The sequence below is a fragment of the Rana temporaria genome, chromosome 2 (genome assembly GCF_905171775.1).
Source record: "Rana temporaria chromosome 2, aRanTem1.1, whole genome shotgun sequence".
Lineage (NCBI taxonomy): Eukaryota > Metazoa > Chordata > Amphibia > Anura > Ranidae > Rana > Rana temporaria.
In genome coordinates, this window is record NC_053490.1 from 18,254,395 (window position 1) to 18,269,918 (window position 15,524).

The 15,524-nt window shown below is 46.9% G+C and overlaps 1 protein-coding gene across 1 annotated transcript in view; it reads left to right on the top strand.

Moving 5' to 3' along the window:
• The window catches only part of TAF1C (TATA-box binding protein associated factor, RNA polymerase I subunit C), a 49,162-nt gene that overhangs the window by 18,377 nt on the left and 15,261 nt on the right, over positions 1–15,524 (top strand). The window contains exons 8-12 of the mRNA XM_040339932.1: positions 5,048–5,158; positions 10,093–10,210; positions 10,481–10,552; positions 13,437–13,572; positions 13,729–13,857. Of these exons, the coding sequence (XP_040195866.1) occupies positions 5,048–5,158; positions 10,093–10,210; positions 10,481–10,552; positions 13,437–13,572; positions 13,729–13,857 (566 nt within the window). The remainder of the gene's footprint in view (positions 1–5,047; positions 5,159–10,092; positions 10,211–10,480; positions 10,553–13,436; positions 13,573–13,728; positions 13,858–15,524) is intronic.

The following is a 15,524-nucleotide window of genomic DNA, read 5'->3' on the forward strand; positions in this document are numbered from 1 at the left end:
CTGACTGGACATCATATGACGTCCTCAGGATTCTGAGCCGCTGCGCGCCCCCGGGGGGCGCGCATCACGGCGATCGTTGTTGCGGGGTGTCAGTCTGACACCCCGCAACACCGATCAAGGTAAAGAGTCTCTCACGAAGGCTCTTTACCACGTGATCAGCCGTGTCCAATCACGGCTGATCGCGATGTAAACAGGAAAAGCCGGTAATCGGCTTTTCCTCACTCGCGTCTGTCAGACGCGAGTAGAGGAGAGCCGATCGGCTGCTCTTGTGACAGGGGGGGTTTGAGCTGATCGATTATCAGCACAGCCCCCCCGAGGATGCCCACTGGACCACCAGGGATACCCACTAGACCACCAGGGATTATAAAAATAAAGGTATGCCACCCTAGACCACCAGGGATGAGGACACAAAAAATGGATGCCAATCAGTGCCGCAATGGATGCCAATCAGTGCCCACAATGGGCATCACTGATTGGCAGGCATTGTTTGGCACTGATGGGCACTATTGTATGTGTTGTACTAATAGATGCCAATCTATGCCCATCCGTGCCGCCTATCAGTGCCCATCCGTGCCGCCTATCCTTGCCCAGCCGTACCACCTATCTGTGCCACCTATCTGTGCCGCCTATCCAAGCCCATCCATGCCGCCTATCCATGCCGCCTATCAGTGCCCATCCGTGCGGCCCATCAGTGCCGCATATTAGTGCCCATCAATGCCACCACATCAGTGCCACCTCATCAGTGCCGCCTTATCAGTGCCCGTCAGTGCAGTACCATCAGTGCCCATCAGTGAAGGAGAAAACGTACTTATTTACAATGTTTTATAACAGAAACAAAAAAAAACGTTTTTTAAAAAAAAATCGGTAATTTTTTATTTATTTTTGCAGAAAATAAATATCCCAGAGGTGATCAAATACCACCAAAAGAAAGCTCTATTTGTGGGAACAAAATGATAAAAATTTAGTTTGGGTATAGTGTAGCATGACCGCGCAATTGTCATTCAAAGTGCAACAGCGCTGAAAGCTAAAAATTGGTCTGGGCGGTAAGGTGTATAAGTGCCCTGTATGGAAGTGGTTAAGTACCGTAGTTTGTCGCCATTCCACGAGTGTGCACAATTTTAAAGCGAGACATGTTGGGTATCTATTTACTCGGCATAACATCATCTTTCACATTATACAAGAAAATTGGGCTAATTTTACTCAGATTTTTTTTTTTTTAACTTGTTAGCAACAAGTGTCAGAAATAGGCCTGGTCTATTGGAATAAAGTGGTTGTTAAGCCCCTCTAACCTGTATACACCATCAGCACTGCCTCCTATTGCAGTGTCCCCCCTCTGTGGGCGATTTATTAGTATAAATGCTGCAAATACCTAATTTCACAGCCAAGATTGCTTTTACATGACCAGGCAGTTTTCTGACAGATGCAGATTCCCCTGCTGACGTCAGTCTGGAGGAGAGGAGGGGACAGCTGGCCGGTCATGTGATCTCAAACTCGGCTGTGAAATTAGGTATTTGCAGCATTTATATTTATAAACCACACAGAGACAGGCACACTACAATTGGAGGCAGTGCTGATGGTGTACACAGGTTAGTGTTATGCAAGCAGGAGGCGGTAGGGGCGGCACTGTCACGAGGGAGCAGACAGGCGGAGGGGGGAGGAGGACACGAGCAGAGACGAGAGTAGAAAGTTGGCTACGGATGACGGAGGCACATAAACTGACCACGGTGTCAGGGCTCAGCAGCCTTGATACACCGTGGTCAGTTTGCATAGTGGAGAGCAGAAACTAGCAGGATCAGCCAGGTTTTTTAGGTAATACAGGGTGCCAAATGACACAGGACAAGCACATATAACATGCTTCAAAAGAGCAGGATCCATTTATTATTATTTATAAATACCTACAAAAAAACCTCCATCTGTCTCAAAAAAAGATAAAAATTTAGGGCCAGATTCTCGTAGATCCGCATATCTTTGCGCGGGCGTAACGTATCCGATTTACGTTACGCCTCCGCAACTCCGCGACGGGCAAGTGCTGTATTCTCAAAGCACTTGCTCCGTAAGTTGCGGCGGTGTAGCGTAAATAGGCCGGAGTAAGCCTGCCTAATTCAAATTTGGAACATGGGGGCGTGTGTTATGTAAAATAACCATGACCCGACGTGAATGACGTTTTTCGCATGCGCCGTCCGTGGACATATCCCAGTGTGCATTGCTCCAAATACGCCGCAAGGACGTATTGGTTTTGACGTGAACGTAAATTACATCCAGCCCCTATTCACGGACGACTTGCACAAACGACGTAAAATATTCAAAATTCAACGCGGGAACGACGTCCATACTTAACATTGGTACGCCCCATGTACGCCACCATATAGCAGGGGTAAAGCCTAACGTAAACGGCGTATCTGTACTGCGTCGGACGGGTGTACGTTCGTGAATTTGCGTATCTAGCTGATTTACATATTTCTAGGCGTAAATCAGCGTACACGCCCCTAGCGGCCAGCGTAAATATGCAGTTATGATCTGACGGCGTAAGAGACTTACGCCGGTCGGATCTAATAGAAATCTATGCGTAACTGATTCTAAGAATCAGGCGAATAGATACGACGGCACAACTCAGAGATACGACGGCGTATCTGGAGATACGCTGTCGTATCTCCTTTGTGAATCTGGGCCTTAGTTTGGGCATGGCATTACATGACCGTTTATGGTAGTTTGTTGGCATTCCACGAGCATAAGCAATTTTAAAGTGTGACATGTATGGTATCGATTTACTCGATGTAACATCTTTATATATTATGTTTTGATTTTATTTGCATTCAAATGAATTAAAGTGTATTTTTTGCATGACATAAAAAATTTGCAACGACAACTATTTTTATTCTCTAGGGCCTTTGTTAATTTGTTTGTATGTATGTACCGTATTTATCGCGGTATAACGCGCTCCCGCGTATACCGCGCACCCCTAAAGTTGCCCCCAATCCTGTGGAAAAAAAGTTTTTTTTGTACTTAGTTTTGGTGTCTTGCGCGGCGGCCTCGTCGGGTCCGGCGTTCGTCTGCGGCTTCGGGTGTCCTCTTCGTCGGGTCCGGCGTCCTTCTGCGGCTTCGGGTGTCCGTCTTCGTCGGTTCCGGCGTCCTTCTGCGGCTTCGGGTGTCCTCTTCGTCGGGTCTGGCGTCCTTCTGCGGCGTCCTCCCCGCTCGTTTCCCGCGCCGAGTTTGAATACTGCGCCGACATATACAGAGCGCAGTACACTCGTGTATTGTCGGCAATGCTCGGCAACTCTCGCACTGACGTCCTGTACGTCCAGGCCGTGAGCGCGGAAGGTGCCGAGACTGCCCGACTATACCCGAGTGTACTGCGCTCGGTATATGTCGGCGCAGTATTCAAAACTTGGCGCGGGTATCGGCGTATACCGCGCACCCACGATTTTGCCCTTATTTTCAGGGCAAAAAAGTGCGTGGTATACGCCAATAAATACGGTATGTATAAAAAAAAAATGCTGATTTTTACATATAAACAAAAAATATCAGAATAGGCCTTGTCTTCAAGTGACTAATCAGGTGATTCGACAAAAGTTTTTCAACATTCCATTCGACAAAAGTAATTGGGAACAGATGTAGATGGATCAAATTTGTCTGATTCCTAGTGAACCTGCAGCATCTCTTGTCAGCTTACACTGGAACAGCAAGCCTAGGGTGACAACAATGCTCTTGCATAGATACAGTCAGTGTTGTCACCCTAGGAGAGTAAGTGTGTTCCTGGCAGGATCCATATCAGTGGACTGGTAAACTGCAACAGATTACATTTTTGTGTTTAGAAGCACTCTAAAGTCTTAATGGCATAGTACAGAACACGAGCAACCTATTCATACCCCATGGGTTTTACTTGTACCTTTGCGTGATTGGATACTGCCATACTTTTGAGGACACGTCCCTCTGGGATGCTTTCCCTATAATCATACCCCACTGCGTGAGTCCTCAGTTTCTCGTAGGTGATGGACCTCTTTTTTCCATCTCGGAGACACCAGCTTCACCAGTTTATTATTTTTTTGTTCATTATTCTTCTTTCTGAATTTTTAATGATCTTAGATCGGTGCAACTTTGATAGAACCTTGGTACCCCACGCTCTGCAGTGGCTTGTTATGTTCCCTTGGGCACTGGATCCTACCTAGGGCACTTACTTTGACACCTGGGTCAGTGTGGTGAGTTAGCCTTAGGGTGCTATACAGGTCTAGGGCCAAGGTCCATCACAATGGAACCCAGTGCCTGAAGATATGTCCAACATGATGGGCAAAGCTTTGACCTTGCCTGTCTACGATGCAGGACTGTATATAAAGCCCAGGCTTTGCCCATCATGGCGGGCATATCTTCAATTAGGTTAGCCTCAGGGTACTATAGAGGTCCAGGGCCAAGGTCCATCACAGTGTAACCCAGTTCCTGAAGATTTGTCCACCATGACACAGAAGCCTTGACTTTACCTGTCTATGGTGCAGGACTGTATATAAAGCTCAGCCTTTAGCTCATCATGGTGGGCATATCTTCAGTTGAGTTTTTCGCAGAGTGCTATACAGGTCCAGAGCCAGGGTCCATCACAGTGGAATACAGTCTCTGAAGATATGCCCTCTGTGACACAGAAGCCTTGACTTTACTTGTCTATGCTGCTAGACTGTATATAAGGCCTGGGCTTCACCCATCATGGTGGGCATATCTTCAGTTGATTTTTTCTCAGGGTGCTATATGGGTCCAGAGCCAAGGTCCATCACAGTGGAACACAGCCTCTGAAGATATGCCCACCATGAAGGGTGAAGCCTTGACTTTACTTGTCCATGCTGCTAGAGTGTATATAAAGCCTGGGCTTCACCCATCATGGTGGGCATAGCTTCAGGGACTCTGTTCCATTGAGATGGAGCTGTATTTCTGACCATTACAGTGCGCTTGCAGGGATGAGTTTGAAAAAAGACACTCCATGTAATTGATAGGTATCTGCTCAGTGTGATCCATTTTGGTGTTTTATATCTCCGGTGTGCCAGAGTGATCCTTAGCAACATGTCAGACTTTCAGCAGATACTCATGAAGCCCCCCAGAGTGAAGATTAAAGGAAAGCCGGCCGTGTGCGACCTCCAGCAGAGGGTCCAACAAATAAGCACTGGGGAGTTTGATGACAGTAAGTATTAAGCCTCGTACACACGATCAGTCCATCCGATGAGAACGGTCTGAAGGACTGTTGTCATCGGTTAACCGATGAAGCTGACTGATGGTCCATCGCGCCCACACACTATCGGTTAAATAAGCGATCGTGTCAGAAGGCGGTGACGTAAAACACAACGACGTGCTGTTTTTACGCCACCGCCTTGCGTGGATTTTTAACCGATGGTCGTGCCTACTAACGATCGGTTTTGACCTATTGGTTAGGAATCCATCGGTTAAATTTAAAGCAAGTTGGCTTTTTTTTAAAGGTTAATTTTTTTGTTTTTTATTGTTTATAAAAACATAACAAACCAACACTATACAGGTGTATTATCCTAGCGAACATCGCTTCAGTCAAAGTGCAATACAATACTCAGGTATACAGGTAAACATTGTGAAACAACATACAGAAAATATCATCACAAAGCACAATCTACCTTAGTCAGGGCCTAGGCACTGGTAGTTCTAGAAGCATAGTATCCCTATTAAGAGCTGTACCCTAGGAGGCAGGGCCGTTTGAAGGAATTTGGGGGCCCCAAGCAAAATGGACATGGAGGTCCCACCAACCCCCCCCCCCCCCCCCCCACATGCATGCACGCAAAGCCTCCCCATGTTCTTTTTACTCCCCATACCGGGTCCATACCATGTGGCAGGAGATTCAGTTTCCTGTTCCCGGCCGGACTGAAAGGAAGTGAGCACTCAGTGTGCACATCCTGTCAGTCCGGCCAGGAACAGGAAACTGAATTCCAGCCAGAGTCCGGACTGACAGGAGGAAGGAAGAGGAGCTCGGCCACGCTACAGAGAAGGGGAAGTGACAACTCAAGGCAGCAGTGCTGCAGGCTCTCTATAGAGCGCTCAGGCGGCTGCAGCATATTGGGAATGCGGCAGGGGCCCTTTTTGGGGCCACAGACCAGCTCGGGGCCCCAAGCAATTGCTTGGTTTGCCTGCCTTGTAGCGACAGGCCTGCTAGGGGGCAGCTGGTATGGTACTCTCTGAGTTAACCCAGGAGTCCCATATTTTGGAGAACTTTTTGGGACATCCACTCGCTTTGTATGTTAACTTATATAGTGGTATCGATTGGTTGACAAGGGTAAGCCAAAGCTTTATATTTGGTGTGGACTGGGATTTCCAGTGCATGGTAATCGTTTTTTTAGCGTAAAATAGCACTATGCGTATGAAGGTTTGTACGTTTTGGGATAACTCTTCATCAAGTTGGCTTTTTTTTAATTGATGGTTAAATAACCTATGGGGCCCACACACGATCGGTTTTGACCGATGAAAACGGTCCATCAGACCGTTGTCCTCTGTTTAACCTATCGTGTGTACGAGGCCTTAAGATGTATCTAAGAGCAAATGATTTATGATGTGGTGATTTATTGCACCCAGCATTGACTACAGTCCTCTCTACCATTCCATTTCAAGTGTTATCTTCTGACCTGCAGAGATACGCAAGAAAAGTTGTGACTTTTGAATTTACAAGCACATATTAGTGCATTTTGCAAACTTGGCTCTAGTTCTTTAAGTCAACTGACCAGCAGAACAGGACAGGGAGATGTTATAGGGAGAGCCCCATCAGACTGCGCCTGCATGGATAGCTGACAATTGACAGCACTAGTGTGGCCTAAATTTCAGGACTTATATGATCCATGTCATTTAGAGTCCCTTGGTGTACTTTACTTTAATAAATGTTTTTATTGTCTACGGTAGTTTAAGGTGGATGAATTATAAATGAACTTTAGGGGCCAGCAGTCTGCATTAAAGCGGAGGTCCGCCCACCTGTCAAAGACAGGTATCTGCCCCCCCCCCCCCATCTCCCCAAAAGGTGTCAAATGTAGCACCAGAGGGGGAGAGGAGACAAATTCGCAGAAATTCCACTTTTGGGTGGAATTTCTCTTTAAGTTCTAGGGACAGAAAGAAGACATGTGTTCGGGGTTCCAGAGACAGGACAACTGGGTGTGCATGGGATTCCATTGATGGAAAGACCACTTTCTGGTTTCCAGAAACCGGAATACTGCATGTGCGTGGGGTTTCGGGACAGAAAGACACTGTTGGCTTCTGGGGACAAGACTGCATATGCATGCCTGTGTATTTTGTAATGGACTGCCTGTTGCCCCGCCCTGGTGTCCCCTGCCCTCCAAACCCTTCCAGCAGACCAATAGCTATGACCAGTCCTTTACCCCAAGCACTGTACATAGACGTTGAGGTAAAACCAATGAAATCACTTTTTTTGAACAGAAATACAGATTTTTATACACTATTTATTCAAAAATAGGGGCAGTCACCACATGAACAATGCAAATTTCAAACAGCAATCCAGCTCTAATGGTAATCTAATGAAACAGTAATCTAATTAACAGCTAGGCCCCTAGACAAGTCTTATCGGCATGACTAGCAGTCACAGGAATTCCCCCACCCCAGACAGTCCAGCACCTTGTTCCCCAATATTCGGGAAGACCCAGGGCTGTCCAAATCTCATTTACCAGCTTTCTTTTCTCACTGAGTTTCAAGTTAATAGAGACCATCATGGCTTCCTTGTTGAATGTGGTAATAACATGTTATCTTGCATTATATAACAGGATATCTTCCTGAATGCTCTCAGCTCCCTCAAATGCCAGGGCCCATAGTCAGTAGGTGTGACTGAACCGTCCAGCACCCAGCTTGAGTGCTTTCATTAGCATACAGCTTCCCCCAGTCTGGACATAGAAACCAGATATTATAGTGGACCATACAAGACTAGCCGACAATAGCTTGTATGAGAACTGAAACTCTTTATTGGAAACTCACACAGAATTGATATACACAATCAGGTGAGGCTGATAACATTATCGTATGCAAAGGCAACTGCATACAGGATAATAATTAACATAACTAAGAAACAACCAACATAAACTATGCTAATCCACCTCTAGCAACTAATAGCTGGCATTGATATAATTAACATGAGCTAATTAACTAGTCACTTAAGCCAGCCTAGGTGACCAGACTGTCTGGCAACAAAGTACAATACACATTATTATAACCATAACAATCCCATAATGGTTTGGTAACAAGGTACAGTGGTCACAATATCAATCACCTCTGCAAGAGATGATCAGACAGACAGAAACAATAGGTAACTTAATTAGCACAATTAACAATGGGTGAAAGACACTTGGGAGGCACAATATGGGAAAGACCTACTTACAATAAACACATTACAGGAGACCCCAGGCAGGTGGCTTGAGCGGATGATGGTAACATCTGCTATGAGTCTCCAAAGACATGCTGGTAGGTTAATAGGATCCTGCCCAAATTGGCCCAGTATATATGTATATATGTGTGTACGACTGTGTGTCCCAAGCTTGTCAAGATCCTACGGGGTAAATGACCGCACCAGCCAGGAAGACACTGGCTGCAAAAAGCGCCTAGAGGCAATTCAGTTTGCATGTGTAGCGCTATACAAGTCACTCACTCATTCATTCAGTCTCACAGTGTGCGGCAGTCATGATTGGTTACCGGGCATCTAGACCCTAAACATGGATCCCGGGCCTAGATTCCCAGAGTCTGTGTGTTTTGGGGAGACATGAACTTGAATCAAAAACAAGACCACTCCTAGGGTCCCCCAGGCATACATATTCCAAAGAGTAGTGTACCCTTAAAAGTCAGGGCCCATAGTCACTGGGTAAGGGGCCACCCTGCAGTCCCCTCCAAAATCCCCTGTCCTGGTTGGGTTCCTTGGTCAGGAAGTTTTTGTATGCATAGGGGTCTATGAAGACTGCATATTCATGGGGTTTTGGGAACAGGAAGACTATGTATATTCTAGGGGCAAGAAAACTGTGTGAAACAAATTTCAGGGGCAGGAAAGCTGCAAATGTGTTGGGTTCCAGGGACAGAAACTGTGTGTGTTGGATTCCAAGGACAAGAATACGTGTGCATAGGGTTTAAAGGACAGAAAGATTGTTAGATTCCAGAAAAAGGAATCCTATGTGTTGGGCTTTAAGGACATGTAGACTGCGTGCTTGGTTCCAGGAACAGGAAGACTGCATGAGGGGGTTTGGAGAACAGGAAGACTGACTGTTGGATTCCAGGGACAGCAAGACTACTTTGTGTTGCATTCCAGGTAGAGGAAAAATGTGTGTTGGGTTCCAGGGAAAGGACTGCATGTTGTGTTTGAGGGACAGAAAGGCCGCGTGTTGGGTTCCAAGGAAAAGGCCGTGTGTTGGGTTCCAAGGAAAAGGCCGCGTGTTGGGTTCCAAGGAAAAGGCCGCGTGTTGGGTTCCAAGGAAAAGGCCGCGTGTTGGGTTCCAAGGAAAAGGCTGCGTGTTGGGTTCCAAGGAAAAGGCCGCGTGTTGGGTTCCAAGGAAAAGGCCGCGTGTTGGGTTCCAAGGAAAAGGCCGCGTGTTGGGTTCCAAGGAAAAGGCAGCGTGTTGGGTTCCAAGGAAAAGGCAGCGTGTTGGGTTCCAAGGAAAAGGCAATGTGTTGGGTTCCAAGGAAAAGGCAGTGTGTTGGGTTCCAAGGAAAAGGCCGCGTGTTGGGTTCCAAGGAAAAGGCCGCGTGTTGGGTTCCAAGGAAAAGGCCGCGTGTTGGGTTCCAAGGAAAAGGCCGCGTGTTGGGTTCCAAGGAAAAGGCCGCGTGTTGGGTTCCAAGGAAAAGGCCGCGTGTTGGGTTCCAAGGAAAAGACAGTGTGTTGGGTTCCAAGGAAAAGGCAGTGTGTTGGGTTACAGGTACAGGAAGACTGCGTTTTGCATTTTAGGGGCAGGACTGTGTGCTGTGTTCCAGGGACTGGAAGACTGCGTGTCGGCTTCTGGGGACAGGAAATCTTTTGTGTGGGGCTGCAAAAAAATGGACTGAAACAGCTTCTCCTTTTATATGGAGGAAGATGTCCCCTCCTGTTAGAGGTTTCACCTTCCGCTTCTCTTGTATTCTCTCCAGTTTTTGTCGGTGTTCGATCTACATATAATTTGGCCACATGGAGTTTTTCAGCTGATGATCCCCCCAGACCTCTTGGTGTTGTGAGAACGAAGACTCCCAGCACCTGCCTCAATGTCAGGTAAGGCTGAGATTGGTTCACTATCTGTGTCGGTCAGCTGGGGGGCAATGGACAGAGAGGGCCCCTGGAAGTACTGTGAATGTGAGCTGACTAGCTAGGCTGCATCATGGTGTCTGCAGGCCACCAGTATAGATGAGCTGCATGCTGTACTTTGTGTTATCCCCATTATGGATAGTAGATATAATAGTAGAAATATAGTGTTTCCATTGTGTGTCACGTGTCTGTGTATGGTGTCCCCTCTTGGTAATGTTGTGTCCTCTTATCTTGCAGCCCTCACCTGCCTGGTGAACTCTGTGTCTGTACGGAAAGTGGGACATTGTACCTGTGGAACTTGGAGCGGGGGTAAATATCTATAGTACTGCTCAGAGTTTCCTGCCTTTCTGTTGCTTTATTATTGCGCCTCCATGACCTGGGGTCACTGAGGGCCATATTCTCAAAGAATTTACGCCGGCGTATCAGCAGATACGCCGACGTAAGTCCGATTCTAAGGCCGTCGTATGTTTAAGTGTATTCTCAAACTGAGATACACTTAAACATGCCTAAGATACGACGGCCTGCGCCGTTGTATCTTAGGCTGCAATATCTACGCTGACCGCTAGGTGGCGTTTCCTTTGCGGTCAGCGTAGAATATGCAAATGACTAGTCACGCCGATTCTCTAACGTACGTTTGCCCGTCGTAGTGATTTTACGTCGTTTCCGTAAGCGATACGCGGCGTAAAGATAAACATGCCCCCTAGGTGGCGTACTCAATGTTAAGTATGGCCGTCGTTCCCGCGTCGGAATTTGAAAATTTAACGTCGTTTGCGTAAGTCGTCTGTGAATGGCGATGGACGCCATTTACGTTACCGTCAAACAAATGACGTCCGTGAGACGTCATTTAGCGCAATGCACGTTGGGTAATTTACCCGACGGAGCATGCGCATTACGATCGGCGCGGGAGCGCGCCTAATTTAAATGATCCACGCCCCCTACCAGGATCATTTGAATTAGGAGTGCTTGCGCGGGTGGACTTTACGCTACGCCGCCGCAAGTTTACAGGTAAGTGGTTTGGGAATCAGGCACTTGCCAGTTAAACTTGCGGCGGAGTAACGTAAAGGACATACGTTACGCCGCCGGAGATCTATAAGAATATGGCCCTGACTCTCTAACTTTGCACTGATACCAATCAATATCCTGCTACCTTCCTCTTCATCCTTATCTCTTTTCCACACAGTCAGTTGTCACTTCTCTGTCAGTCCTCCATCCCTTTGCGATGATCAGCTTCTGCTCTTTCTCTCTGTGCTCTCCTGGCTCATAATCAGCTGCCATGCTGCCCCCTCCCTATATAACCAGCCAATACCTGGTACTTTCTCTTACTGCCCACCTATGTCTCCTTCCTTCATCTTGTCCTCCGCTCATTTCTATTGGGACCAGCTCAGATGTGTTCAGATCCTTGTCCGATGCCAGCTTCCCGATCCCGCCACGAAGCAGTCACTGTACTGGGCCAATAATAAGCGGCCAAGGCAGCATTCACTGACCTGCAGCCATACATATACACACCCCTTGTATACATGTGGAGTAAGGAATGCTTCGGCAAAGATTAGAACACCAAGCTCATCCCCATGCTCTATGATCAGCCAGTACTCTGCCACAGCCTGGCACTACCCACCTTCCTCTCTCCATCGTATTTCCCGTTCCTTTCTATAACCAACCAATACTCAACGCTCTGCCATAGCCTGGCACTGACTCTATCCCCTCTTTCCAGCTGCATCCTTATAACCAAAAAGTACTCTACCATGACCTGGAACCACCATCTTTCTCTTTTCTCCTCCCTATCACCTGCCACATGGAATGCTTCCACAGCCTAGCTCTGCCCACTGCCAGCTTCTCCCTCCATCCTATTGCTTGTTTCTTTCTATAACCAGCCAATACTCTGCGGTCTGCCATGGCCTGGAACCACCACCTTCCCTTATTCCTTCCTCCCCATAACCCGCCACCTGGTACTCTTCCACAATCTGGCACTGACCACCTCCCCAACCTTCTTCTGCCCTAGACCTGGGCATTTTATGACCCCTGTGCCACACCTGGTCCTTTCTGGAGCCAGGTGTCTGGCTCACGTGAGGTCAATCATAAGTTAGAAATCCCTGGATCAACGCTGGTCAGCCAACCAGATGTTGGTCCTGTTTCAACCCTCCTTGGTCGGCAGTCAAACTTCTACCCTTTATGAGAGGCTTTGTCCCTGTAAGGAGGGGCAGTGCTGCTCATCAAGCGACTGGGAATGATCATAGGAGGTGGGAAACAAAGATATGATGCAGGTGAGGGCATGCAGGGAGGTGTTGCCAGGTCCTTCTTTTCACCCCACAGGTAAGGGGTGGAGCTTATGTCTCCACTAGTCATTCCTAAAGTGTTACTAAATCAAAAAACCTGCATTCAATATATCTGGTCTCCCACAGTACACAGAACATGGAAATGAAATTATTTTAGTCAATTTAAACTGCTAAATTCCTTTTCTCATTAGTAGTATATAGCAGTTTTGTAACTTCTATCAGTGTCCGGCTGATAAGGAGATTTCATTCTCCTCTGACTGTCCTTTGAGGCGCATCGAGGCCTACGGGTAACTGACTGCGTTTTGTACCATTTTGTACTTTTAAGAATTTTAATAAATAAATGAACCATGATTAGCTCTGTGCTGATCACATGCACCCTCCTAAACAAAAAAAACTCCTCCTTCCTGAAGAATCTCTTGTGACGAAATGCGTTGACAACAGACACGTCAGACACTTTGGAACCCAGAAAATCTGGGGCTGCCATATTGATTATGTTCTTTGCCTAAATGTGAGTGCTATAAAAAAAAAAACTCTCTAGCAATACACACCAAACTGAGCATGTGCAGAATGCCTCCTAGTGCTATGTTCTATCAGGAGATGGATTGGGGACTATGGAAGAAAGGGAGGATCAGAGAGGACAGGATCAAACACCCTTTTTACACAATGCGTTGCATTACCCCTTAGTTTCCAGTGAGTATAACGAGCATGCTTTATTGAATTTACAGTCTGCCATGCTGTGGAAGAGACCTCACACACCAGGGAGCGTCACAACAAAACCAATTGTTCCTGCGGCCAATTGGGAATTGCCCACCCCTGGTCTATCGTGTCCGCTCCTCCTCTCTATAACCAGCCAATAACCATTACTCTGCCCCAGCCTGGCTTTGCTCTGCATTTTCCCCTTCAGCTCATTGTCTCTTTAGATTGCAGCGAATCCGTCAGGATGAACAAACCCTTTTCTTCCGCGATGACTCTCACTGGAGATGGAGTGACTTCACCTCCCACCCTCGTGTCCTCCTGTATGCTGACCGCACTGGAGTGCAGGCTGCAGACGTTCGGGTAAGTGCATAATGGTATTTGCTGGACATGGGCATCAGCTCTGTGTGTCACCACACTCACATCTTGCCACCTTCTGGGGATCTCGGAGCTTAAATATTGACTTTGTGTGAGTTTTTTCTTTTTCCTGAACGTTCTGATGGTGTGTTGCCTCCATAGGTGGAAGGTGGTCAGGGCCTGGACTTGTTTCGTATCGGTCAGGAGTCGTCATCCCAGAGAGGAGAGAGGGTGATCTTATCCCGCTGTCTGAGGGAGACGGAACCGGCTCACTTCCTGGTGACCACACAGGTAACACTTCTTCTGTAGGGCGAAGTACAGCAGGAGATGCAGGGGAGAGGTACCAGACATACCCAGAAGTCGTTTTTTTTTTTTTTAACCACTTAACCCCCCGGACCAATATGCTGCTAAATGCCCAAAGGCGTTTCTACAATTCGGCACTGCGTCGCTTTAACAGACAATTGCGTGCTCGTGCGACGTGGCTCCAAAACAAAATTGGCGTACTTTTTCCCCCACAAATATAGCTTTCTTTTGGTGGTATTTGATCACCTCTGCGGTTTTTATTTTTTGCGGTATAAACAAAAATAGAGCGACAATTTTGAAAAAAATGCAATATTTTTTACTTTTTGCTATAATAAATATCCCCCAAAAACATATATAACATTTTTTTTTTCCCTCAGTTTAGGCCGATACGTATTCTTCTACCTATTTTTGGTAAAAAAAAATCGCAATAAGCGTTTATCGATTGGTTTGCGCAAAATTTATAGCGTTTACAAAATAGGGGATAGTTTTATTGCATTTTTATTATTTTTTTTTTTTTTACAACGAATGGCGGCGATCAGAGATTTTTTTCGTGACTGCGACATTATGGCGGACACTTCGGACAATTTTGACACATTTTTGGGACCATTGTCATTTTCACAGCAAAAAATGCATTTAAATTGCATTGTTTATTGTGAAAATGACAGTTGCAGTTTGGGAGTTAACCACAGGGGGCGCTGAACGTGTTAGGCTTCACCTAGTGTGTGTTTACAACTGTAGGGGGGTGTGGCTGTAGGTCTGACGTCATCGATCGAGTCTCCCTATAAAGGGGATGACACGATCGATGTGCCGCCACGGGGAAGCCGTGTTTACATACGGCTCTCCCCGTTCTTCAGCTTCGGGGAGCGATCGCGACGGAGCGGCTATAAACAAATAGCCGCGCCGTCGTCCCGGATCGCTCCCCGATCGGACCCCCCACCCGCTAGAAGGCAAGGACGTATATATACGTCCTTCTGCCTGTCCGTGCCATTTTGCGGACGTAAATAGTCGTGCGGCGGGCGTTAAGTGGTTAAGAAAGCTTTTTAAATGTGCTGGGGGCACATTTAAGATGTTCTCTAGGCTAGTTCAGTGTTTCTCAACTCCAGTCCTCAAGCGCCCCAACAGGTCATGTTTCAGGATTTCTCTCAGATAAAATGGCTGCAGTAATTACTAAGGCAGGGAAACTGATCACATCACCTGTGCAAAATAATGGAAAGCCTGAAAACATGACCTGTTGGGGCGCCCTGAAGACTGGAGTTGAGAAACACTGGGCTATCGACAGGGTCACTTTAGAGCTAAACTCTTAGTTTCAAAATGTTGTTACTTCTTCTTTTCCATAATAAAAAACATAAATTTAATGTAAATTGCCTTATAAATGTGCATGACGTCATAGATTTAGAATGCAGCTATGCCTGGGTACAGGCCTCGATAGGTTATAGGGTTAACTCCAGCTCCCCACTGAGTTAAAGGGTCACTAGAGGCCGAATTCTTTATTTATTTTTTTAAATAACAAACATGTTATACTTACCTCCACTCTGCAGCTCGTTTTGCACAGAGTGTCCCCTAACCCTGTCTTCTAGGGTCCCTCGGCGGCTGTCTCGGCTCCTCCTCGCAAAAGCTTTTTACCTTCATGCGAGCTCCCATGGTGGAAAGCTTTT